This window comes from Carassius carassius, chromosome 19 (assembly GCF_963082965.1).
Source record: "Carassius carassius chromosome 19, fCarCar2.1, whole genome shotgun sequence".
NCBI lineage: Eukaryota > Metazoa > Chordata > Actinopteri > Cypriniformes > Cyprinidae > Carassius > Carassius carassius.
The window spans coordinates 24,170,487-24,197,070 of NC_081773.1; the positions used below are offsets into that span (position 1 = coordinate 24,170,487).

At 37.5% G+C, this 26,584-nt stretch overlaps 1 protein-coding gene and 1 long non-coding RNA gene across 7 annotated transcripts in view; one reads left to right on the forward strand and one right to left on the reverse strand.

Annotated features, from left to right (window-relative positions):
- Window positions 1–26,584, reverse strand: part of LOC132095431 (receptor tyrosine-protein kinase erbB-4-like) — a 361,887-nt gene that overhangs the window by 328,113 nt on the left and 7,190 nt on the right. For 3 of the 5 annotated variants that reach the window (XM_059500421.1, XM_059500420.1, XM_059500419.1), the window contains exon 1: window positions 21,735–22,047. The exons of 1 other annotated variant lie outside the window; for it this stretch is intronic. In XM_059500421.1, coding sequence (XP_059356404.1) covers window positions 21,735–21,813 — 79 coding nt within the window. In that variant the 5' untranslated portion in view covers window positions 21,814–22,047. Of the gene's footprint in view, window positions 1–21,734; window positions 22,048–23,364; window positions 23,460–26,584 lie in introns of those variants that run through there. One more of the 5 variants, XM_059500422.1, reaches the window with a different exon arrangement.
- On the forward strand, window positions 13,847–17,435 carry LOC132094785 (uncharacterized). Of its 2 annotated transcripts, XR_009422395.1 has the most exons (4): window positions 13,847–13,879; window positions 14,562–14,639; window positions 17,025–17,075; window positions 17,162–17,435. It is a non-coding gene; the product is annotated as an uncharacterized LOC132094785 (long non-coding RNA). The 2 variants fall into 2 exon arrangements; XR_009422396.1 differs by having other exon boundaries at window positions 17,025–17,435.

Consider the following 26,584-nt stretch of genomic DNA (forward strand, 5'->3'; position numbering starts at 1 on the left):
AGTAAAGCGGCAATGCTCTGTTCAGAACAGAGCATCCTGGGTTCCCTCAGCCTTGCTTTGAGCTTCTCCCTTCACAACATGACAGATGGTCACAGAGAAGCAACAGAGCGATCAATAACACAAAGTGCTAAATCTGCTGAATCAGAAGCTTCTGGGAAGAGCTTTGCAAGTTGGTCAAAAAATTTAATTTTGAACTTAAGCTTCTTAGGAAGCAAAATATTAGATGACATTTAATAACTTGCACAGCTGAGATTCATAACATTGTGTAAACTGCAATGATATCAAAGAGCACATTAAGGATAAAAATTCAATTATGGCATTGAGAATATGGTAATATTTAATCTCACTTGCGCAGTGGGGTCCAAAAGTTAAAATCTAATTTAAACGAATAAAATAAAAATTAAACAAGAAATATACAGGATTCTGCAATATTTCTGTCATGTATTTGACAAAAGTTCACATTTTCATGCTTCACTTTAAGCACAAGATGCTCTTTTGATAATCTGCAAATCATGCTGGAGAACTCGATAATCAGGTTTTAGAAAAAACCGGTCTTCTACTTTCATTAAAAGCACAAAACAAAAGCATTTTCACAAGTGGACTTTCAGACACTATACATGCAATTACAAAACAGCAGAGAAAATAAAACTCTCTCTTTGCTGACCTGGCTCATGGAGGAGTGCTAGTGGGGAGAGCAGCTGAACCTGCCAGCTCCCCCAGGGGCACGGAGTATGAGTGCCCATTAGAATGATGGGACCTGGCAGCTGGGTGCCCTTATACCCGGCTAATTAAACCCATGCCACACTGACACTGGCTACATGGCTGGTTGTAGCTCGTAGAGGAAGGGCAGGGTGTGAGGGGATGGACTCTGGGCATTGTGGGATGAGGTTGGGCATATGGGGAGGTCATAGTGTGATTACAAGACTTGTAAGGCACCACAGTACTGATGTTCCTCAAACATTCTGCTCTAAATCCCAAACCTACTGTAGTCCATACTTGCTCGTTAGCACTATGAAAAATTATTTAGAAACTATGATAAAGATTTTACCAAATGTATTACAGCCATACAACCACGGGCACTCCCGATCTCATTTAAACTCTTTAAGCCAAGCAAGGTTTGGCTTAGTTAGTTCTTAGATGGGAGAAAATTTTGAAAAAAAACTAAAAGTGTTGCTGAAGATATGTAGTGTAAACTATGTTAACAGGTCAGGACAGCAATAGCTGCCATATTGGTTTGCTCAGGAAGAGACGGGGCACTGAAAACATGTATAAACTGAGTTGAAAAAGTACTCTAATTAGATGTAAGCTTGAACGAGTCATGAACTCCGAGAGCGCGAAGTGGAAAAAAGCTCAGCTGGATGCATGCAAAATAATAAGAAAAACAAGACTACACACACACAAAAAAAAAATTGCCCAGCTAGATGCATGCTGTCATTTCACATGAGAGAGAAACAAGAATACATGTCACTGTAGTCTATATTTTTATCAATTAAATTCCCTTAAAAAAACTTTAGTGTAAATTACATAACATGTGTATTGATATACTGTAGGGATGGGACGGTATGAAAATTTAATATCACGATTATAGTGACTAAAATTATCACAATTATCAATATTATCACGGTTTTGTTGAAACGAGATGAAAGTGTTCAAAAATAGTTGATGCTCACACTGAAAACATTTCAGCAAGTTTTATATTTAATAATCAACAAACAACTAATAAAACAAGCAACTCTATGCACTTAATTTAAAGAAAGATTAAATTCTGTGGCATTTCCTTCCTTACAATGAAAAGTGTAGAAGCATAGAAAAGCATAGAAAAGTCACTGACTTTCGCCATTCCTTCTCGAAAAAACCCCAAAAAAAACATTGTGCGCTGCGCTTGCGTCAGACTGTTGCTGGCTGGACATGATTTAATAGTGAGTTATTAAAACCGCGATAATCAAACACGGTTTTAATGATAATTCATTTTTAAACGATATTACTAACCTTCAGCACATTTTATCACGGTTATCAATAAAACCGGTTATCGTCCCATCCCTAATATACTGCTAATATTTATTTTGTAGCAAGCATTTTATTTATGCTAAATACAATTAAATAATATTTTAACACTTTTTCTGCATAATTCGATAAATTGTGCGTGACTGGAAATGTCACACAATAGAATATTATATCCCTAAGTGACATTTAACTATGACTTTTCAGTGTTTTCTTGATTGCATGTCTAATATTACAGTGACATGCTACACAAATAATTTATACACACACACACATCTATTTTTAACTCAATCAATCAATCAACCAGCTTTTGGGCTTAAACATGCCATAAAAGCACCTATAGCTGAACAAACAACTGACAAATGCAAGGGGGGGTGGAAAAAATACTTTGCTGCTTTGTAAAGCATAGCAATGTATAATATTACCATCGCCGTCTGGGTAAACAACTAATGACAAGTTTTCTCTTTCCCAATAAGAAAATCTGTACTATGTCTTGTACAATGTTTTATTCATCCTGTGCCTGTCAGCGGGTGAGTGGGAAATATAGGGAAAGAGACAGCACTTTCTCCTCCCACACTTGGAGCTTCCAGTATTTACACTGAATAAATGCAAACCCGAATCCACAAAACCTCTTTCAGGTTGAGCTACCCGAGAAGACAGTGTCTGAGGGGAGTAAAAAAAATACTGGATATGTTCCACATTGGATCACGTGATCAAAGAAACTCCTCAGAGATGGCTCCTCCATCACAGGGGCTGTTTAATTCGGAGACAGCATGTTTGTTGTTCGGGGCTTTGGCCCGTCTCCGAGCGTGGTGTTCTTTTACAGGCTCAGCCCCAGGAGGGAACACAGGTAATGGGAGAGGAGTCTGGGAAGCACCAAGCTGGCTATTATCACTGCACAGGCCACAGCGTAGACACCTGAACACATGCTTAGAGGAGCACAGAAGATGATGGGAGTACCTGAGGATCACACAAGGAGATGCTCAGGATACTCAGGGGATACAGTTACTGGGGATTCACACTTAAGAGTTCACCGAATGGCTATAACGCTTGTTATAGTGTGAGCATTCTTACTGTTGGATGCCTGTAAGGCTATTGGTTAGCTGCACAATTGACCATTGCAAATTATAGTATTTGACCAATGGGAGATCCTGTAGCAGAATAACTAGAACATGGTGCTACAAACACCAAGGTCATGAGTTTGATTCACTGAGAACACACAAAACTGTTAAAATGCTTACTTTAGATGCACTTTTGATAAAAGAATCTGCCAAATAAATGAATGTACAATAAATGTAAAAAAAAAATTCTGTAAAAAAAATGCAATAGACTTTTACATTTGTACAAAAGATTGTTATTTCGTATAAATGCTACTCTGTTTATTCATTAAAAAATTATGAAAAATTTAAACCACTTCCCATAAAAAATGTTAAGCAAATTATTAACGGTTTGACAACACTGAAAATAAGAAATGTTTCTTTAGCACCAAATCTGCATGTTATGATTTATATAACTGTATAAAATATATTAAGTTATTATAAATTCTAATCATATTTCACAATTTAATTTCATTTTTTAGTTAGCACAATAGACTTCTTTCATAAAAATCATACTGATAGTTTTTTTATTAGCTCATAAACAACTGATGCATTAACCTCTCCACATTTCTGCTCACCTATATTGTTTGCAGTAATCAGTTATGGTTGGTCAAGAAAAAGAAATCAAGCACACTAGCTTTTGGCTTCAGTGAAAGAGTTTATAGAGAAAGATGCAGAAAAAGAACAAGAAAGCAGTGGGTCGCCCAAACAGTGTTTAGTCAGACTATAAAAACAAGATCAAGAGTTTGTTCACTCGAAATAGAAAGACAGATGACAAAAAAGACTGTGAATTTACCAGAGGATGTCAGAAGATTTACACGACCCTCCACAGAAATGCGCAATCACAAATAAAATCACTCTCAAATCGAATCCCAAGCCATGACTTAACAAGCGACAAGGAGAAAATTGGAAAATGTCAAACGAGGGAGAGAAGATGAGTGAAAAAGACTGTCCCTTTAAGGCCCTGTGCAAGCGGCGCTACAATCTGTACACAGAGTTTATACACTACGCAACTTTTGCCACAACTGCATTTGAATATCAACTCTCTAGTAATTTAAACAATACATTAAATAAACACATGAAATACATGATATATATTTATTTATATATATTTATTTATTATTCATAAGCAAAGCAGCTTACACATAGGATGTGCGGAACGGAACTCTTCCTCTGGCCACAGGCATGTTGTGTGTATGCATAGTTAAAAGCAAATGCTAGCAATTTGGGGTGGAATTATCTCAATTCACTGCTTGCTGCTTCTGATTACAGCTCTGGGGGAAAAGAAATCGTAATTATAACAGCTGGTCTATGATCAGTTTCTCCAACTCAAATCCAATCTTTCTATTCACATTTCCAATCACCTTAATATCTATGCAGTGTCTAGCCTTTTACTATTGCAACTATTCTGAACTCTTTTTTTAAATTAAAAATCATATCCGTAAAAACTAACATTCAGAAGTCTGGGGTCAATAAACTTTATGCTCACCAAGGGCTCCATTTATTTGATCAAAAATGCAATAAAAACATTAATGTTTTTAAACATTATACTATTTTAAAGTATTTGCTTTATATTTTAATATATTTCAAATTATAATTTATTCCTTAGATGGCAAAGATTAATTTTCAGCAGCCATTCCTCTAGTCTTAAATGTCAAATGATCCTGATTTTTGTGGAAACTGAGAGTTTTTTGACTCTGGTGAAAATAAACTTCAAAAGAACAGCATTTATCTGAAACAAATCTTTTGTAACAACATAAACATCTCTTCATTAATCAATTTTTTTAGCCATTTTAGCCATGTTCACACTGATGTTGTCGATGAGGTCTGATGTGATGGCTTTCGATGGAAGGCTGTAACGGAGGATTTTGCTGATCGAGGAAATTAGTAAATATGATAAGAGTAGACATACTGGTATGCAATTTACCGGTCTAAATAACAATAATAATAAATAATTCATGTGAAGTGTTTTGCATAGGAAGTGAACGCAGTACAGTAGGTGGCATAACTTTTGTATGGTATATTGTTCTTCTGCATAGCACAGATCATAATCCTTCGGGCATCCCTGGGGTGTGCCAGCGGTAAGTTTGGAGGGAGAAAAGATGGAACAGCGGTGTGAGATAGAGACCGAAAAAGCTAGTGACATGCAGCGGTTGTGTAGAAGACAGACTCAGGGTGTACGGTGGCAGGCCAGAATAAAACGTCCCTGTCAGAGGCTTGTGGCTCCCCAGAGTGAGTTCTGATTAATTGGGCTGTCCAGCCTCTATGATAGTGGCTGCTTTACCCAGCACTCCTGGGAACCGTACCCATGCCCCTTTCACTCAACCCCAAGCCAAAAAAGGGAACGAAAAAAGAAAGCAGCGAATATCTGGCCTTCGAGTATTTGCGGTTAAAATTAGAGACCCTCTTCACTCACCTCTCATGTTTGCCGTCTCTCTCCCTCCATATTCCAAAATCATCCTGCATCAGCATTCTGTTCACCTTGCTGGGGGGTTTATTGTGTCTTTATGCATGTGTATCGGGAAGCAGGGGACATTCAACCAGCAGAGCAAGTTTCAGTCTCGGTCATGTGTGTGTGTGTGTGTGTGTGTGTGTGTGTGTGTGTACAAGTGTGAAACAAACCATTACATCTATAGCCAGCTCACCAGCAGGCCTCCTAGATTAAGCACCGCTGTCCACAGTAAATAGTCACAGAAGGCAAAACTCAACAGAGATGACATTGCAACAAAATTGCTATGCAAAGCCCAAAGTCCTACTAAACCCTGCAGTGCTGCCCTTAATTTTCTACTTCACTGAATCACCTTATACTAGAGATAGGAATTCTAAGGAATTTTAAGCAATCTAACATTATGTTCCGAACCGTTATGTTTCCGAATGTGGTTCTATTGACAGCTTTTTCAATAGTTTAGGGGTTTATTTAGGAAATCAGACATGCAATTCCATTTCCAAATATTGAAATAATGAATCGCTAAATTCATGAAATGTATGCAAAATATCTGCGTCTGTTTACAAAAATATATGATGACTTCTCAGTCATTTTAGAGGTGGCAAAAATTCAATCCAGGCCACTGACTATATTTTCTATTTTAAATAGCAATTGTAAAAAAAAGTTAACTCATTTTACTCATTTATTAATTTATACTGTACAGTATATGTTCTTTTTTTATTGCAGGTTGCACTGCATTGGGAAACTACACATACTCAAAGCTCTAGAATTTCATCAAAAATATCTTGATTTGCGTTGTAAAGATGAACAAAGGTCTTACAGGTTTGGAACAACATGAGGGTGAGTAATTAATGACAGATTTTTGGGTGAACTATTCTTTTAATAAACGAGTGTGACCATCAATTTAATAAAAGAACTGGTTCATATATAGTCACTCCAAAATTGACTGGCCTACAATGGCTGCACTGTCTGGTTCTGATCTAAAAAGAACCAGCTCCTGAGAGCCATCCGATTCCGAACATCATTCAGTTCCTGGTATTAAAAAAACGAAGAAGAAATAAATGTTCTTTGCTTTCAACTTTGCCAGACGAATGAGCTCTTTTCAAAGTCCATTCATTGGGGAAATTGCTCAGTATCACTTCCAGGTAAAACAAAGCTCAAAACAGACTTTCATAGACAAAAATAATTCAGCAGACAGACACAAATACAGCATCTTTCCGTTCCTCTGGTTGAACGACAGTCCTTGCTCAGCACATGGCTCATCTCTCCTGTAGTCAGTCAAGCCAGCCAAGGTCAATTGCCTTTACCCTTTTCATCTCATTCAGTGCTTTATGGCCCTTTACGGCCAAAGTTATTTCTCCTCTGCATCAAGGTGACTGCTGGCCCACAAGAGACTGGCACAGTCTGCTGGCCAACATTAGAAATCAGCAGATGCAGCGCTGGCCTGACCCTGTAACTCGGTCTCATTGTTATCCCTTTCCACCTTTTTATGTTTCTGCCATCTTTAAATCACATTATTGCTTCTTTTCACACTTTGCCATTAACTTTCATTTCACATTTCTCCATTTTTGCTCTAATAAATAGCATAAGCATTCACTTTTCTCTTAAGTACTTTCTTTTATTCTTCAGTGTCTTTTTCCTCCCCTATAAATCTTTCATTTGCGCTCACATTTTCCATCTCTTCTACTTCCCCTCTCCCAAATGTCTCCTTACAAGCTGCAAAATCACCTATAACCGCTCATATCCATAAGAGCTTCATTAGTGGGGACAAAATGTGTCTGTTGCGTGCAGCACAATGAAAATCCGGCCCTGGGAGGGAATACAAACATTTAATTATACAGCGATGACATAAAAAATGGAGAGGAACACTGAACGAAAGAGAAATGACTTAAAGGTGAAGTGTGCAATCTCTGCAACAAATCAAACTACAATCTGTGAATATTAAAACTGATAAAATCACTGATTTTAAAGCAAAGGGTATGAGCTTAGGGTGGGATGGGGGAGTGTTTGAAATGTATTTGAGAACTGCAATTTGGTTCTATTAATGTTGCAAAAATTACACACTCGTCGAGTACTTAAAATTAATTTTGACAGTCCGTTGTCTGCCAAAAAATGCAATAACTAAATAAATAAATGTAAAATTTTATTAGCTATTGGTAATGGATAAGATATCCATTGAAATTTCTCAACGCAGCTGCTGAGAGCACAGGATTTTTAACCGATTTGAAATCTTTTGGGGAAATAAAGGTTTGTATACATTTTATTTCAATTATCTTTGTCTTTAATGTGAAGTAAATTATATTATTTTATTCAACGCAACATAAGAATGAGATGACAGTCAGCTGGGTCAAAATAACCCAGCATCTGCTGTGTCCAATATTTACCATAGCGCTGGGTTGCCAAATAACCTAAGGAGGGTTGTTTTTAACCTAGCATTTTTTAGAGTGTATATATAAAATATATTAAAAGACAAGCACCAGTAAAATATTCATCACTAATCCATTCATCCACATATTTGACTGCTCTTCAGATATTTACTCACACACATATTAGCAAATCAAGATTAAGTTCAATCATGCACCACAGTCATTTTGAAACAGTCAGTATCACTCAAAGCCTTCCTGCAATTACATTGCTAATGCAGATTAGCACTGAATATATAAAAAAGGATTACAGGGAAAGAGTGCAGGGCATACAGAGAAACTACCCCTTCTGCAGCCCCTCACAAGAAAGAAAAACATGAAACGCTCATTAGAGGGAGGTGCATTTCGTTTATAGCCAAGAACACAAGTCTGTAATTTTTCTTTTATTTGTTAAGTTCATTATTCAGGAGTTTGGAAAAAGCAGAAAGGGGAGGAGGGCGGGTTTAAATAAGGAGAAACAGCTCACTTAGTTGTCAGCGACCTCAGAGGGAACAACAAGGGAAAAAAAGACAAGAAATTGGGGATGCACAATTAACTTTAATTCCGTACAATCGCTTTTAATTCCACGCGCTGCAGTAATGAGTGCATTTTGGTAAAGATTAGGCCTATATCCATTGTCATACTAATTTCTTTCTTTTGTGGCATGCACAAGAAAAGGGATGAAAGAAGTTGAAAGGAAGAATTGAAGCAGACGGAGGAAGAAGCCTGGAGAGCAGGACAACTCTGTATTAAACGATTGGCAGTGTCAATCAGAGCCAATGTTTCATTTTCTCCATCTCTGTCCTCACACAGAAGAAAATCCTCGGAATGGCACTCATTAACAGCCCCTCTGCTGTTCTTAATTGTAGGCTGACAAAGCCTGTCTTTGGATTTGGGAGAGAGGGACAAAAGCAGCTCTCAAAAATCATAGTCACAAACGTCTGAACAGCTCATGAACATCTGAATAGCACTTTGTATAATGAGTCAGAGCACTGAACGTTAGGAATTTTGTCAGTGCAGAGAGGTGGAACTTGAGTTTGCGTGAAACAATAGCGAGTGGCTGTTTGCCACTGATTGGAGCTGCACTGTTTATTGCTTGCTTGGCTGTCACTCTTTCACCCTTGTCACTTAAAACTAAACAGAACTATTATTAAACTTGACTGCTCATCTGAACTCTTACTTGGGTGAAACTGACTAAATCTAGAGTCTGCAAACTTGAAAATTGCAGCTAATGGTTAGCTGGCATGTTTAAATTATATCAATAGCAGTGTTGGCTATGACTCATACTTAGGGTTAGAGGTTTAAACAAATGCCAGTGACCCAAAACTCTTTTACGACCACAGACATGAATGAGACCTAAATTGTGTGGTTTGTTGAGGAGATATTAAGTTTTAAAGCAACTTTTGCATGGTGAATGATAAAACAAGTTTAAAAAACACATAGATATTAAAATACAGACCAGAACCATCTTAATCGAACAGCACTTGCATCATAATGTTGACTGTCACAAAAAAATAATGTGCACTTGTCCCTCCAAAAAAAGCTAATTTTCATAATGTGAACGATGTTTAGTACCAGTAATATCAATAGACAGCACTTGCGTCATAATGTTGAATAACACAAAAAGAAGTGCACTTTACAGTAAAAATTCCCTTACTAAACCTTTCTATGTACCGTAGTTATATCCAATATTACAACACCACAAAATAACTCTAAAAATTATGATTTAAACCGCTTTACACCTCAAATAATAAGTTTTAGCAGATTAATAAAATGTAAGTGCTAAAATTATAAGCTTCACATTTATGCTTTTATGTCCTCAAAAAAATGGCCCCATTTACTTGTGGCACACGCTACTCAATTATTTTTAAAGAAAAGAGGAGAGGAGTCAAAATAATTCTTTGTAGTAATCAAAAAAGTGCTTTTGATTGAGCTGTACTTGCACTGAACTCCGAACATTGCATTTTCGGGCACAGAGGACATAAAATGTTACAAAGAGATGCCAGCCTGAACACGGACAGAAGGGTGTTGTCATGCTGTAATCGTTCTACTGCCTCTCTTAGCTCAAAACTATTCGATTCCATCACATTCACTTCAAGCTGAGATTGCTCTTGTTTCAATACATCACTGGTGAACTTGTAAAAATTGGAATCAAGAAAACAGCAACATGGGGTCGATCTGGCAATCACTGCTGTTCTAGATAAAGAGACAGCATCCCTAGCCAGCAGAACTATGCAGTCCGAGGTTAAATGATTTGAACTTCTGACTTACCGTGTTACCGTGTAACTGGCCTGGAAAGGAAAATAGGCAGCTACTGTCTGATATGATTCTCTTAGATACTCAGCGTATGCTTGGGAAAAGCTATTGTCGAATGTTTTGTCTGCAAACAATTTTGCATTATGAATTACACGAGTCACCATATCCTTTTAACCATGGTCAGACACTGCATGCATGAATACTGATAGCAGTTCAGTAATGTGTCAAAACAATAGAAGATTGTGAACAGCATGTGAACATAAATTCACACAAGAAAGGCCACATTATAAACACATCCTCTCTCTTTCTGTCTCTCTCCATTACGGACACTGTGCGGTAGGGCTGCTCCGAATCGGCCGATGATTAATGCGCATCTCATCAGTAAAGCCGGTTCTCTAATCAGCGGTAAATTCCATCAGGTGCGTGATTTCACATAGAGCAGCTGTTACTACACAGAGCCATTGTTAACCGAGAAGCTGCGCAAATCCACGTTCATTTCCAACGTTTATTTGCGCATCTTCTCAGTTAACAACGGCTCTGTGTAGTAACAGCTGCTCTATGTGAAATCCCGCAGCTGATGGAATTTACCGCTGATTAGAGAACCGGCTTTACTGACGAGATGCGCATTAATGATCGGCCGATCGTGATCAGAGCACCCCTACTGTGTGGTATCTGTAAGTGTTAAACTTCATGCTCTATAAAAGGCATTTCACACTTGTTGGTACTAATTGTAGCACAATTTAACTGCTAAAATACCATGCCATTTAATTTAATTGATTCAAGATGGCGAGAATAAAAATTTGTTTGGTGAAAGTGCACAGGGTGTGTTTTAATATGCTTTTTTTTGGGGGGGGGGGGGGGGGGGTATTTTGTAATTGTTGGTCTATGTGCATCTGTCAGATGGACATCCTTTGACATTACATCAAATCTCACTGGGTTCTTTTCAATGCTTCACACCATGAACACAGCGTTTTTAGGATTATTTTTCAAGTTCAGTTTATTCTTACTGAATAAAAAATGTATCCGCCTGAAAAGGCATATGTGTTCTTTAATGCACATTCTATTGTTTTCATCCAGCATGTTTTATCCAAAATCCCAAGCAAAAAAAAAGAAAAACAATTCAGTATTGATGGTATATTTATATATAGACAGTCATGCATATAAATGTATGTGTTACATATGTTCGATTTTTGCATAATTATATAAGGAAGAGCAAATTTTCATGCATACTCTATGTTGTGCAACAGTGTAATAATACATCTAAAAACATGCCTCCATGTCAGTTTCAGCGGATCTAGATGTTTATAATGCAACAAAAACAAGATGAAAACCATAAGAACGAATCTTGCTAGAGAATTTTTTAAAAAGTACAGTACTCCCAAAAATCGAAATTCTGTCATCATTTACTCACCTTTATGTTATATTTCTCATTGTGCAGCCCGAAAGAAATATGTAGATCCAATGAAAGTAAATGAGACAAAATGTAAATTTTTGGGTGAACTATTCCTTTACGAAGATGTTACCATCTAGGCATCATCCCTGTGCCTCACAAAAATCTGTCAAATGAGCCAGGGGGCAGCTTTTGTAGGTTAAATTAGTGTAGAATTCTATGACAAGTCTAAGAGATAGAGAGAAAATGACAGAACGAATAAGCAAAATGATCAGATCCTCAAACAACTCATCAAATTCCCATTAGCCTCTGGAAGGATGAGGCAGCGCATACAGCAGAGGCAGCAGTCAGTCAGTGCAGTTCCAGTAGGAGAAAGAGAGACACTCACACTCAAAAAATGGATTTGTGGCACTGTTCGTTTTACACAGATATGTTTTGTTAAAACACAAGGGTTTAATTTCGTCACTCAAAAAAAAAAACGGAAGTGACGATTTACAACGCATTTGATGACGGAGCGGAGGAGAGCAAGAGGTACCAGTCAGGTAAGACAATCTAAAGTTTTTCTTGTGTTAAGTCAAAGTCTTTAATTTCTCTTAAGAGTTTAATTTCTCTTAAGAGTCTGTTTTGGGGTGCTTTTGTTTTGCACTCTAGTATTGTGTAATCGGTTTATTGCACCATTAATAGATCACAAGATTGTAATGATTCAATTCAAAAGAAGAAGATAAAACTTCAGTTTGAGGAAACCGAGCCGATCCATACCTTGGATGCATATGTAAAGTCACGTTTATTTATATAACACTCCTTTATGCAATAGATAGCTTTTCAACATTAAACATGAAATAGTCAGTGTCGCAAGAATTATAACTTTATTTCCTGTTATAAAGCAGCTCTCCAGTGTGGAGCTAGCTAATGATAAAATCATTTTATAATTGGGGGAAATATTTCATTAAAGTTTTAGTTCTGCGCTAGATCAAACCAAACTGTTTTGATTATCATAACCCAATAAGGTATTTTAAGAGAGATTGTATTTATTAATAAAATGTTTATCCAAAAATAAAACATCCTATCACTTACCTTTACTTTTATTATACATATAGCTTACAATAAGAGATGTTAAAGGCAGGGTAGGTAGTAAATGTATAAACAACTTTCTTCCAAATTTGTTTAAACTTTCTATATATATCAATGCATACTTAAAATGTAAGTACTCTGATAAAAAGAGTATAAAAATCGAGTGACTCTAGACCGTTTAATCTGTATTAAACACAGCTCATTATTTCCATTTCGGGACGAAACATAGGATTGGCTTAGGCGACTGTCACTCTCTCGCAACCATGGCAACCACTCTTTTGCCACACATGACCTGCCCACTTGCGCGCGCACGTTTGATTTGAGGAATTCAACAGGCACGGATCCTAGGAATACCAAAACAATGGCAGAGAAACAGCAAGCAAAATTCACAGTACCAGCCTATGCAGTTAGTGAAGGCAAACCAGGCAAAAAAGGAAGACAGTAACAGTACAAGAAAAGGCAATGAACAAAAAGTCTTTGGATAAACAAAGAAATAAAACGCGAGTTAATATCGGCGTGGCTTTCCAGCGATGGCGAGAACTGAGGGAACTCAAGGGGCTGAAAAGTGACACCTTGATGGCTTTATTTCTGCTGGACAGGTAAATCTTTCTTTTTGTATTTTGATCATACATATTTTTTTGTTTATTTTTTCATGAAGCATGTGTCATTAGCACACGTAGCTGCGTAATATAGCTAACATAAAATTACTTAGCGAGCCGTAGTAGAGGCTTTGGAAGGAGCCCAGAAGGGAGGGGGTGGAGTAAATGGAAATAATGAGCTGTCTTTAAAACAGTCGTGAGAGGTCTACAGACACTCGATTTTTATACTTTCTTTTTCAGAGTACTTACATTTGAATTATGTATTGATATATATAAATAAAGTTTAAACAAATTTGGAAAAAAATTTTTTTACCTACCCTGCCTTTAAGAGGCAGAATGATTTGTCATTCAGCTACTTCCTCATATAACTAATCAAATGGCGAAAAGGAGTTTCTCTCTTATCTCAAAAGCGGAAGTAATTACCTTTATTTGTTAGAATATGTATATTTTATTAAATAATCAATAAATATCTAACCATGAAATGTGACCGAGTTTGGAGACCCCTGTCTCAGCACAGTGAAAGTATTTGAAGATTTGTTTATGAACATGGCGGTGTGGTCATACAATGACTTTAAACCGGACCGAATAATGAGACCCTCTTGGTGCCCACTACACAGGTAAGAACAACTGCATTCAACACAACCTTGTATTAAAACATTATTCTCTGACTGGCCACTGGAAATTGACAAAAAAGAAAAATATAATAAGATTAGGTTTATTAAAGCTGAAGTAGGTAACTTTTGTAAAAATGTATTTGTGAAACCTTTCATTATGTCCTGACAGTAGAATAAGAGACAGATAATCCGTGAAAAAAATCAAGCTCCTCTGGCTCCTCCCAGTGGTCAAATTGCCATTTGCAGAAATTCATCCGCTCCCGGTAAGAAACAACCAATCAGAGCTGCGGTCCGTAACTTTTTTTGTGTTCAAGATTTACAAATTGTATATAATAAGCGAGTACACCATGAATCCATTATTTCAAACCGTGTTTTTAGCCTGTCCTGAATCACTAGGGTAGATATATAATAAGTGTTTATATTCTGACTATTTTAGATTGCTTCAGGGGTACCGCGGCGGAGTAACCCAGTACCTTTGTGATTCTTCATAGACATAAACAGAGAGAAGTAGCTCCAGCTACAATGTCCTTCCGCAACACGCAAGCAGTTCTGTTTATTAACCGCTAGAGCGTCAAAAGTTACGGACTGCAGCTTTAATACATTAAATACAAAATATGTGGTATCACTATAAACTGACAGATTATGAATGCATTTGCCTCCCAAAAACAATTTATTTTGATGCAAGGCAGGGGTGTCCAGACCTGCTCTAGGAAAGCCAGTGTTCTGTGGAGTTTAGCTCTAACACACCTGCCTGGAACTTCTAGTAAGACTTTTTTGTTTTAAAATTCCCAAGAACCTTGAATAGCTGGTTCAGGTGTGTTTAAATGGCTAGATCACCCAAAAATAAACATGTCATTAATTACTCCCCCTCGTGTCGTTTCAAACCCATAAGACCATCATTCATCTTCAGAACACAAATTATGTTTTTTTTTTTAGGGATGCCCCGATCATGATTTTTCATGGCCGATACCGATTTTTTTACAAGAAAACTCGGCGATACCGATTTCCGATTTTTTTTTTTTTTTATCTTTAAGCAACAAACAAGAAAGAAGGAAAGTATGCATAAACAATATGTTTATTTGGTATTTAATAGGCTAAACTGGCTTTTGGCTATTGAAAACAATAACCGTGACAGTCTGAAATTAACGGCAGTAACTGCACAGTAAGTAGCCTACATTCAATACAAACATAGATGGTACAGACATCAGCATTTAGCTTTTGTTTTTGAATTGGGTTGAAACTACATAGAACTGGCCTTAAATGAAAAGATTAATTGTAACCATGTGAAATTAAAGGCAACAACTGCATAGTTCTACAGTCCAATATTGAGGAAAAGCTCAATAAAGACCCTTTCACACTGCGATTCCTGCAAATAAAGGTCCCGTAATGACACGTGACATCAGGGCGTGACGTGTAATGTACGAGTCGAAAACATTAGGCACGTTATACTTTCACTGAAGCTGGCGAACGATCTCGGTGTCAGCGCGGAAAGTGAGGAACTAACTGATCTCTGCTTCATACAGTTTGCACTTTTTTTTTCTTTTTTTCGAACGTTGATCTTCCTTCAAAACAGCTGCTTAAAGAGTCGCACGATAACGTGCGTCATCACAACGACACGACATTAGATCTGGCTTTTGTTCACACAGCGCTCGTCCCGGGTTGAACCCGGCAATGTTACTAGGTCCCCGACCCGGGTTCAATGCTGGAATCAAATCCCGGGATGTGTTTGCTTTCACACAGATGGTGACCCGGCAATGTTCCTGCAATTTGCCGGGTCCGACATGCAGTGTGAAAGGGGCTTAAGAGGTTTCTTAATCAGCATTTAGTATTTGTTTTGGTTTTTAAATTTGGTTTTAAAAAATAAGTCTTTACCAGTGAGACTAAATAAAAGTATGCTATATAAATAAATGTTAAAATCAAATAATTTTGGTGAGAATAAAATAAAGATGCAAAGTATTTCATTCATCCAATTAAAAAAAAATGAGGGTAATGATTTGCATCTATATTTTTTTGTGTTTGCAAGTTATACTTTACAAAAAAAAAAAAGTATTTTAGTTTTGTCGCAGTTTAGTCTGTTTCGTTTCTCATCCAACACGCGAGAAGTTGATCTGAACATCCTCTTCACTGTCTACATGTGTGCAGGTACAGTATGCTCGCGCAGCTTCAGTGAGCACAGGAAAGGGGCTCTTATTTTGTTCTTTTGCGCCTCCTATTATCTGTGCCTCAGACATGTAGCTCTGCGCTTCCAGTGCTGAACGGTTGCCCGTGTCCTGCGCACAGATTTTGAAATAACTTCCACACAAATGACATAATAGCAAATGATTACAATGTAGTCTGAGCACGCGGGCGCACTTCCAGAAAAATCGGCCGAAAAAAAGGCCAAAGACCGGCCGATTACCATTCGCGTATTTTAAGCAAAAACTCTCCGGTTCCGATTTATAGCCGGTCAACCGGTGCATCCCTAATATTTTTATGAAAATGCGAAAGATTTCTGAACCTCCATAAAGGCTGCAATGCAACTGAAATGTTCCCAGAGTCATAGTAAGGACATCAGTAAAACAGTTCATGTGACATCAATGCTTCAACCACACTTTTACAAAGCTACAAGAATACGTTTTTGTGCAAAGAAAACAAAAATAGCGACTATACAACAATTCTTCTCCAAATCACATATGCCGCCATTATGGAGAGTAACAAGAGACATGAAAATTGCTTTCCTCTGCATGTAATCAAGGCTCAGCACATGCGTGTTCTAGGTCAGCAGCACAATGCGCATGAATTATTTACGTGCTGTTGATAATGGTGGAAGATGCGATTTGGAGAAGAATTGTTGAATAAAGTCGCTGTTTTGGTTTTGTTTGCACAAAAAAGTATTCTTGTAGCTTTGTAAAATTATGGTTGAACCACTGATTTCACGTGGACTGTTTTACTGATGTCCTTACTATGTTTCTGGGTCTGGGAACATTCCAGTTCTGTTGCTTACCGTACAGGGTCCAGATGTGTGTACCATTTTCCACTGTAATGTTTGTTAGAATCCCATCTTGACCGCTTGCCTGTATTTCCCATAAGAAGATGAATTACTGACTTTTTTTTCCATGTAATTTTAGAAAAAAAAACAAAGGCAAAATTTTGTCGTTTTGATCTTCAGACTAATGAAATTGAAGTATCCAATGAAGACCCTAGCAGTATGGAGTATATGGTGAGTTTTTTTTTCAAGGTTAATAAATGATTTGTTAAAGTTAATACACAAGAATTTGAGTTCTCCATCCTTTTAAATACTTCTAGGATACAGACGTTGCCAGCAATCAGGAGGTGATCCAGAAGACTCGTGGGAATCTATTTGAAGCTGCAGTCAATGAAGACAGCCCAGCAGATGTTGGAGTGTTAAAGGATAAAGTTCTTCAGGACCTAGCAGTTTACAGTCTGCAAAACCATGTTGCTGGGACTGATATATGGACTGAACTTGAGCAACCCTCCTGAACTCAGGTACAGATTTGGAATACTGAAGAAGTTATTTCTGGGGCCAGTTCCTGTTCCTGGAATAAGGTTTGATTGGTTACCCATGAATGCAATTAGAAAATGAGTAGTTTGATATTTCTGCTATTTTGTAATGTGGTTTCAACTGTATTTAACTGTGTGTAATTAATTATTGCTTGTTTAAAAAATACACTTTGATCATTTGTGACATCTTGTCTTTTGACTCCTTACAAGACAAAACACACAAGAAAATTATTTGTTGAAGGGAGTAACTTTAAATAGAAAATATTTAGTTAAAGTAACTAGAACTAATTGTGTGGAACCACGGTCCATAATTTAAATGAGTAATTTGAAACAAACCTCCTTATGTTGATAGAGTGAAACAAATTTGGCTAGATTGTAATAAACCAAAACATGTTCAGTTAACTTAACCGGTTTAAGTTAAGGCAAAGTGAATAAATTGATTTGGTTAGACATTACTATTTCACATAGATTCTACCTCATTCAATTGTGTTGTCACAACACAAGGAGTTTGCATAGATTAAACAAAAAATTCCATTAATGTTATCAAAACACAATTTGGTTGTGTGGAACCACTGTCCACAATTAAATTGTGTAAGCTTAAAAGAGTAATTTTTTTGAGTGCAGAGCCAACACGCTGCGCAGGAACCCGCCTTCGCTTGGCAGGAGTTGGCGCTCCTAACAGAATCAAAGGCTGCTTTTCTTCCCATTGAGACACAGGCTCAGAGGTCAGCCTGCCTTTCTTGGACCAAGATGGAGAAAAACTGAATAAATGGGCTTAGTGAGACAATGGGTTATTGCCGTGTGGGCAGGCGTTTGTAGCACCGTGGCCTCTCGCTTTGACGAAATAAAAAGAGAGTGAGAGATGCTGCGCTTCGACTGGAACGATAAAAGTAAATACTTTACCCTTCTTTGCTGATAGGGCTTCATGTCTGTGCCACACTGTGTAAACATTTAGATGTACTGTGAACTTGAGAGGTGCGAGCCTGGAAGTAAATTTACAGTGCCTTACGAACAAATCTGTGTCATATCATGCGCCACAGATGGAGTTAAATGTTATAAAGGACAAATACAAAAAGATCTGAGTAAACAACAGTGTTAAAAAAGCATTCCATTAGGGAAGACGGCAAGCTTATAAATGCATTTGATAGAGTAGTGAATCTTTTCCAAAAAAGTGAGGGGAAAAAAAACAATAGAAGATTCCCGTGGGATACTCTGGCCTCATATGGGACCTGTCAATCAAAACTTGTGTGAAACCTCAAGAGGCTAGCTTAAAAAAAAAAAAAACTTTCCCACAGTCATCAAAAATGTAATCTTCATAAATAAATAAATAGGAAGGTTTATGAAAAAAAGAAAAAGAATTTTAAAAAATGCATTTTGGTTAAAAAAAAAAAATCTTGACCTATTTTAATTCAATTTAGAATGATTTTCCTTGATTTAAACACTTAATCCAAAGCAAGTTTTTTTATGCAAAAAAGGGAAATTTAACACCTAAAAGGGTTATGCTATGGTCACAAGTCAAATAACAAATTTGGCACGATTTTAAAGTTGTTGTTTTTTTACATTATTTTTTTATCATGTGATATACTCCTCATGCTTGTTACACAGCTCCATTGTAACAGGGAATACATCCAAGAAAAAGATCAGATAGCGAAAAAGAGAGCTAAATTGCTGAACGATTAATTTTCATCAGCAGCCAGTCTCACTGACGGGACTTAATCCAAAGCTAAGCCGATTAACAAACTGATATTTGTGTTCCTACAATTCCCCACAAGTCTTGCTACTGGCACGGCTCCTAAATGTCACGGAAGAGACTGATTTAAATTCACGGCCGTCTTCAGACAGACTGAAGCGATAACCGATACAGATCACAATGAGTAATACAGCCAACTAAACAACAGCACACTGCAGTGGTCAGATCTCTCATCATCATAATCATTAACCCTTTCATTAACTTTGCAATCAACAGAAAGACATACTTTAATTATTCCCCATATTACAGCCTGGAACTGATGAGACAATTTATTGACAACAATAACTCCTTAAAATTAACATATTAATGACCAAAACAAGATCATTTTAAATATGTATTTTTAGTATTTAATATTTATTCATACTTTCCAACTATACATATTAAAGCAGTTACAGACTTCTGTATTTACTTGCTTAAACTTCATTATATTTGGGCAGTTAAACCTTTATTTCCTTTCATTTAAAGGCTAAAACTGTCCTGCATTTAGAAAAGTATATGTCATATGTGGCAAACATTTTTAATCACATTTTTACCTTACTGTTCTTTTAAAATGTACCTGTGATGTGACAAATCAATTTTTACAAGTATTTGAACGTCAAATGTCTCCATATGAATATTACCTCATAAAACCTGCATGCACAGTAATTATAGATGAACTGGAAACAAGTTTTAGATGAAGTATACCATGTCAAACCACTAAACAACATCTTGAACTACCCAACAATAGTTCAGAGCAAAACCATTACGCATAAAAAAGTTTTTTTGTTTTTTTTTTGGTGAAGGTTAATGTTCTTCAAACCTGCACTTTCAAAACAGTTCTTCATTAAACTTAAAAACAAAAAGGTGGTTCTGCTACTGTTGCAAGCAAAAGAAAACAATCCGGAGCTACAGTAGCTACATCATTTGTTTTCAGAGTAAACGTGTTATTTGCTTTTAACAACTGTAACTTTGCTGAATATCCCTACATTGTTGTTGTTTTTTTACCTGTAAACCCATTAAAATCGCTCTCCCTTCAGGCTTTGTAATTTATTTAATCTAAAATAACAATTGGATCAGCATCGCTTCTCCTCCGGCAGCGCGGCGGAGCGCAGGAGTGCGTCAGGAGCGCGTGCCTTTGCCAATGACACAGATCAGTAACTAACCATTAGACCTGATTAGTTCGAGCTCTTTACCTGCTTTTGATTAGTCACTTGAAATGACTCGATTTTACCCGTTAGTTACTAGTCAGTGTGTCTAATCGTCACTATAAAACCTGATAAGAAGTTAAAACGAACAACGTAAAATGCGCATAAAGACACAGGAGAAACATTTGAAATAGTTTCGAGGTTTTCAAATTCATCGAATGGCGTAATAACTTCGCTATGAAAGTTTTCTTGGATGCTTTTAATGAGGTCAATTCAGTTCGACTGTGATGGAGGATCGGTGGCAACAGCATCATTTATACTACTATAATCGATATTGAGGTTTCATATTGATGAATTTGCTTGTTCTAGATGGATCTACGTTTGAAAATTTGTCACGATGACTATTCATCAATGCATGTGATTGCGTGTGTGTGTGTGAGATAGAGAGAGAGATAGAGAATGAATATGCTTTGCTTAAATTATTGCTTATTGCGTTTTATTTTATATTACATATTGAAATGATAGGTTTTAATAACATTGTTTTCAAAGATGATATATTATATACTTGGATTAAGCAGTATTTGCATGCATATGTGTACATGCCAATAAAGTACAGAGAAAGAGGGAAAGAGAGGGAGATTTTTGATTCAGACCATCTCGGTTCATATACTACCACCATGTGGAGATCTGAACGCCATTGATGCGTATTCCGGTTATTCTCGTCATGAAATAGCAAATCTGCCACTTTTGTTATGTCTTATATTTTCCAAAAAGCTATTTGCATTGCAAACATAATGAGTCTGTTTAGTTGAGCAAACTTTTCAATAAAACATATTCGAAATAGACATATTCCTACTTAAATGACGCAATAAGACAGCTTACGTATAACAGAACTTTTGCATTTCTACATAAAAAAAATGAAACGGATGAGAAATCAAATATTGTGCATTTGATTGCACGCTGACATTTTAAGTTTTCAGCCCCCGAAAAGTCAACCACAAACCAGTCGCACGCACCAGAGGTTCGACTCAAGGCAACAGAAGTGACTTTTCACATGCATGGAAACCAATGACCACTCCAAATCTTTCTCAGACAGTGTACGGACTGAGAATAACAAAACAAACGTCCAGTGAGACTGAATGCCCCTTTCAGTGCCACTTCAGCAGTGCCATTCTGCGCTATCAGTGCCGCTGCTCCAACTGTACACCAGCTTATTTCACACCAACACACATAAGAGACTCTATGCGTGAAATCTTTGCATCATTGTGGGGCTGAATGAATGCCACTCATTTACCATCACAATAACGCATACATACTTCAGGGGTTTATTTTTAAGAGAAATGAACAGACACAATAATGGTTCCTCGTACCAGAGGATGGGTACCGCGAGAAGAATCCACAAAAAGTAAGCAGAGCTGATAGGTGCGTGCACGAGACGCATAAACACCTTTGCGCACGAGACGACGGTCAGTCGTTTACTCACCTTGCTGCGAGTCGATGAGACGGACCGCGACAGAAGTGAGGAGAAACCCGAGGCAACACAGAGAAAATGCCAGCTTCATGTTTGAAGTTGCCCGTATGTTTCACATGTCCAACGCCATATCCTTTTATTTTAAATGTCTTAAGACAGGAACGCAACTGCGGTGGAGTCACTTCTCAAGTGCTGCTATTGCGTGTCAGAGTAAATAACGTGATAAGACGTCCCGTTTAAATGGTAAAATAGTCCTCAGGAAAGAGTGTAAAAGTTCAGGTGCGAGAATTTCGCTGTATAGTGCTTTGACAGGATCTCGACTCAAGGCTCATGCAATTAGGCTACTCTCTTCAGACGCTCTTCAGCGCTGCGAAGGCACAAAGCCTAAGGCACGCCCCCACCAAACTCCGCACCGCCCTCCGCTGTTCTGATTGGTCCAAAGTCTGTATAATTAGACAAGAACCCGCCCACCCACGCTCAGCGTAAGTTTTTGATTGGCTCAAGAAGCGCTCGCTTCTGAATACACCTGTCTTGTTCTGCATACGGCGTCTTCTTCAACTGGGCATTTGGTTACATTTGAAGAGGTTTCTACAGAAAAAGCTCTACAGAAGTTATGTGTAGTTCACTTACAAAAGAATAAAAAAGTAGCATCACAGGACCATGCCAGCAGTTTTTTGTAAAGGCTGGCTGTAGGCTATGTGCGTATAAAACAAACATTTTCTTAATACATCTCTGGTTTATAATATTTATAATATAGACAGTACAAGCTTCATGTTTGTCAATATTTTACTTTCAGATTTCAATGAATTTACATGATCTTGTTGAAAATCAGTCTTAAAATGTTCTGATATTTTACAGCCATCTATTACTGTGAGCCCTGCAGTGTCATCAATTAAAAATAGGAACGCTATAAAAGTGTTACAGAGAAAATCTAGCTTTCTGACTTAGTTAAGCATCCCTGGATCTCTTAAGGTCGAAAAACTCTTGGTTCAGACCAACAAGCTACAACCTGATACTTAGCCAAGTTACTTGTGACACAAGTGACACACTGCATGGCATGCCATTCACACCTGCTATCAAAGACAAGGACTGTAGGACGCAATAAAAAAGTAAGCATCTGGTATGCTTCACACAGCCTCATATAGAGTAAATAGGTCACATTACTCAAGAACAAAAGAAATGTACAGTGCAAAGTTTGGATATTCTATTGTTTTGACTAAAACTGCCAATGTTTCAGTGCACCTCATACACACACACACACACACACACACAAACAAACATATCTATGTTGATATTACAATGTGTGTGTGTACAGTATATATGTAACAAGATATGTATTGTATTATTACATAATATCACAAGATTTGTTTATTTTATTCATAATAAAAGAAATATGTAGCTGAAAAATACATATAAAATATTATAAAGTGTGTGTATATATAAATGCGCACACACACACAAACACTATGTGGTGATTAAATGAAACTGGGTTGAACCAGAAAATCCAATGTACTTTCATTTTCACTGCATCTTTATTCCTGTAAACTCTGCTTTTCAGATCACAATTATGATGGAGTCAAAGAAGAGTTTGACAGGCCGTTCTGCTGGTGTATAGCAACTGCATAGTTATTGTAGTAATGACCTTTCACCACAGGAGGGAGTCATCACCACACCTCTGGGGTTACCGAGGGTCAGAGCCAGCAGGAGATCAAGCTGTTTCCACCCAAGCATACAGCCCTGCAAATGACATTGGCTTCTTCTCCTTTGGCTCTTTTAAAGAAGCAACTAGGTTTTGCAATTGGATTAAATATTATAAAAAATCAGCTGTCACTTAACAAGACACTTTCCTGTTCTCATTTTTTAGCTCAAGAGCAAACAACACAATTAAGCGACAAAATATTCAAATGGACATTTTTTTAAATTCATTTTTTTTCCTTTAATAAATCTCTCAGAATGGAATGTATGAAAATATCTTCCAGATGTTCTCAATCGCATAATTCATTCTCCGGATTAGGAGAGTGAATAGCAGAGGTTCCGCCGATTGGCCAAAACACCCTTGATGCCGGGTGTAGAGCTAATCTAATACATGACTCCATGATTTGTTTAATGGATGAGAGTTAGCTGTGCAAGGACCGCCAATAAAACCTGAGCCTCCAGAGGCTCTTCTGTGCATAATGATTCCAGACACACAATATCCAAATAATGAAGCGGCTTTATCAAACTAGGCAGAGCTTATTTCCACCAGTGGCCTTCTCTCCCCTGCTATCTCCCATTACACTTCCTGCATTCAAACCGCATCGACGCTCAACAGCCTGCCACAAAAGACCAACAGCAGCGTGTGCCAGAGAATTAGTTAATTTCGGGGAAAAAATGAAATTATTTACATTCAGGAAATGCTATTTCCCGACAGACCATCAGAATCACTAGAGATTATATGAGACTGAATGTATTATGGCAACAGAAGTGGGCAGAGATTGTTCAAGGTACAAACTGAACTGAAATAATTACTCAGGTGTTAGCTATCAAAGCAAAAAAGTTATCTTAAAGTGTCAATGTAAAAACTTTGATTAAAATATAAGCTGTGCATGAAGCTAATGTTATCTTATCTAGTAAACTCCATATACATAGTAATATGTTTGCATTTAATTTCCTGTCTGAACAAACATTTGATTCTCTAAAGGAATAGTTAACCTGAAATTTTACTTTTCTTTTCGAAACAGATTCTGAGAAATTTAGCAATACGTCACATGCTTGCCAATGGATCCTCTGCAGTGAATGGGTGCCCGTCAGAATGAGAGCTGATAAAAACATCATATTAATCTACAAGTAGTCCACACAATTCCAGTCAATCAACCTTTCGTGAAGCAAAAGCTTTGATTACTTTGAGTGATGCACATATCGAGCACCATTTACATCGGTTCTAAACCAATAAGTCGGTGGATTTGACAACAGGGGATGGACTTTTTTACTGGAAGGATACATTAATATGGTATTTTGGCATGAAATGACCGTTTAATGTTAAAAAGTCTTAATGATTATGTTTTCTTTCTAACAAACATGCAGCTTTTCACTTTACAAGACGTATACTGATGTAGTGGAGTCACATGGATTACTTGTGGATTATTGTGATGATTTTATCAGCTGTTTGAAGCCTCATACTGACGGCACCCATTCACTGCAGGCGAGTAAGTGATCTTGAATGACCTCAGTGAGAGTAAGCTTACAGCCAATTTTTAGATGATCTATTCCTTTAAATATAGACTGGGGGAATTGTGGCCTAATGGTTAAAGAGTTTGACTCCTAACCATAAGGTTGTGGGTTTGAGTCTCGGGCTGGCAATACCATGACTGAGGTGCCCTTGAGCAAGGCACTGAACCCCCAACTGCTCCCTTGGCACCGCAGCATAAATGGCTGCCCACTGCTCCGGGTGTGTGTGTGTTCACTGCTGTGTGTGTGTGCGCACTTTGGATGGGTTAAATGCAGAGCACGAATTCGAAGTATGAGTCACCATACTTGGCAAGATGTCACTTCACTTCAAATTATGTAACCTCATTTACTAAACTCCATCGAGTAATATAGTTGTGTTTAATTTCCTGTCTGCACAAACATTTGACTCTTAAACTGATCTGAATCAGTCTACAACGAACTGTGGAGAACAAATGATCCATTTCTGAGAAAATAACTGAGCTGAATGACACAGAATTAATTTTACTATCTCAGACCGTAATCGAGATCAATACATCACAACGTACAAATGACCATCTTATGACATAACTATGCTCTTTTGAACAAGTCTGCATTCAGCAATCTAAATCTGCCTTAAAGTTTGATGATCTGTTCCTTTTTTAATGGCCCGGAGAAAATTGACAAATTGTGTCGTCTTTAAGTAGCTTAGATCTGGAGTCGCTGAGCAATGAGAAGCATTACCGAATTACACACACACCATTATGTGGCCACTGCCATCGCTAGCCTCCCTCATCAGAAATTAGAAGAGGACTCAGTGACTGGTATATTGTTTTCCATTCGGTGGGTGCTCTCTGCTACAGTCTCATTGTGAGAGTTTTCTGACTCAGGTTCTCACTGTTTTAATCTGCTCAGACCTTTCATAACAAACATTTACCCACTAAAACACATGCAGAGGAGTATAGTGTGGAACATATTTATTTGATCCCCGGCTGATTTTGTAAGTTTGCCCACTTAAAAAAAAAAAAAAAGAAGGGTCTGTAATTTTTATTGGTACGTTTATATAGCTTATAGAGACAGAATACCAACCAAATAAATCCATTAAAAAATTAATAAATAAATAAAAACTTATATAAAAGGTTAGAAATTGATTTGCATCTCACTGAGTGAAATAAGTATTTGATCCCCAAGCAAAACAGGACTTAGTACTTGGTGCAGAAACCCTTGTGCACAAACAAAGGTAAAACTTTTTTTTTGTAGTTGGTCACCAGGTTTGGACATCTCAGGAGGGATTTTGATCCACTCCTCTTTACAGATCCTCTTAAAGATTCTTGCTGTTGTTTGGCAACTCAAAGTTTCAGCTCCTTCCACAGATTTTCTATAGGATTGAGGTCTGGAGACTGTGCTTCTTCTTGAGCCACTCCTTTGTTGCCTTGGAAGCATGTTTTGGGTCACTGCAATCCTTGAAGACTTATCCATGGGCCATGTACTGTGAAATCTTGGACGAGAACACTGAAGATGGGTCGTCCATTTACCCCTCAATGCGGTGAAGTCGTCCTGTGCCCTTAGCAGAAAACCTCTCCGGTTACTATCGTAACCTTGGTTCCCTGAGAGGCGGGAACGAGACATTACGTCAGCTAAGACGTATATGGGAACTCCTCCCTTCTCAACTTTCGCTG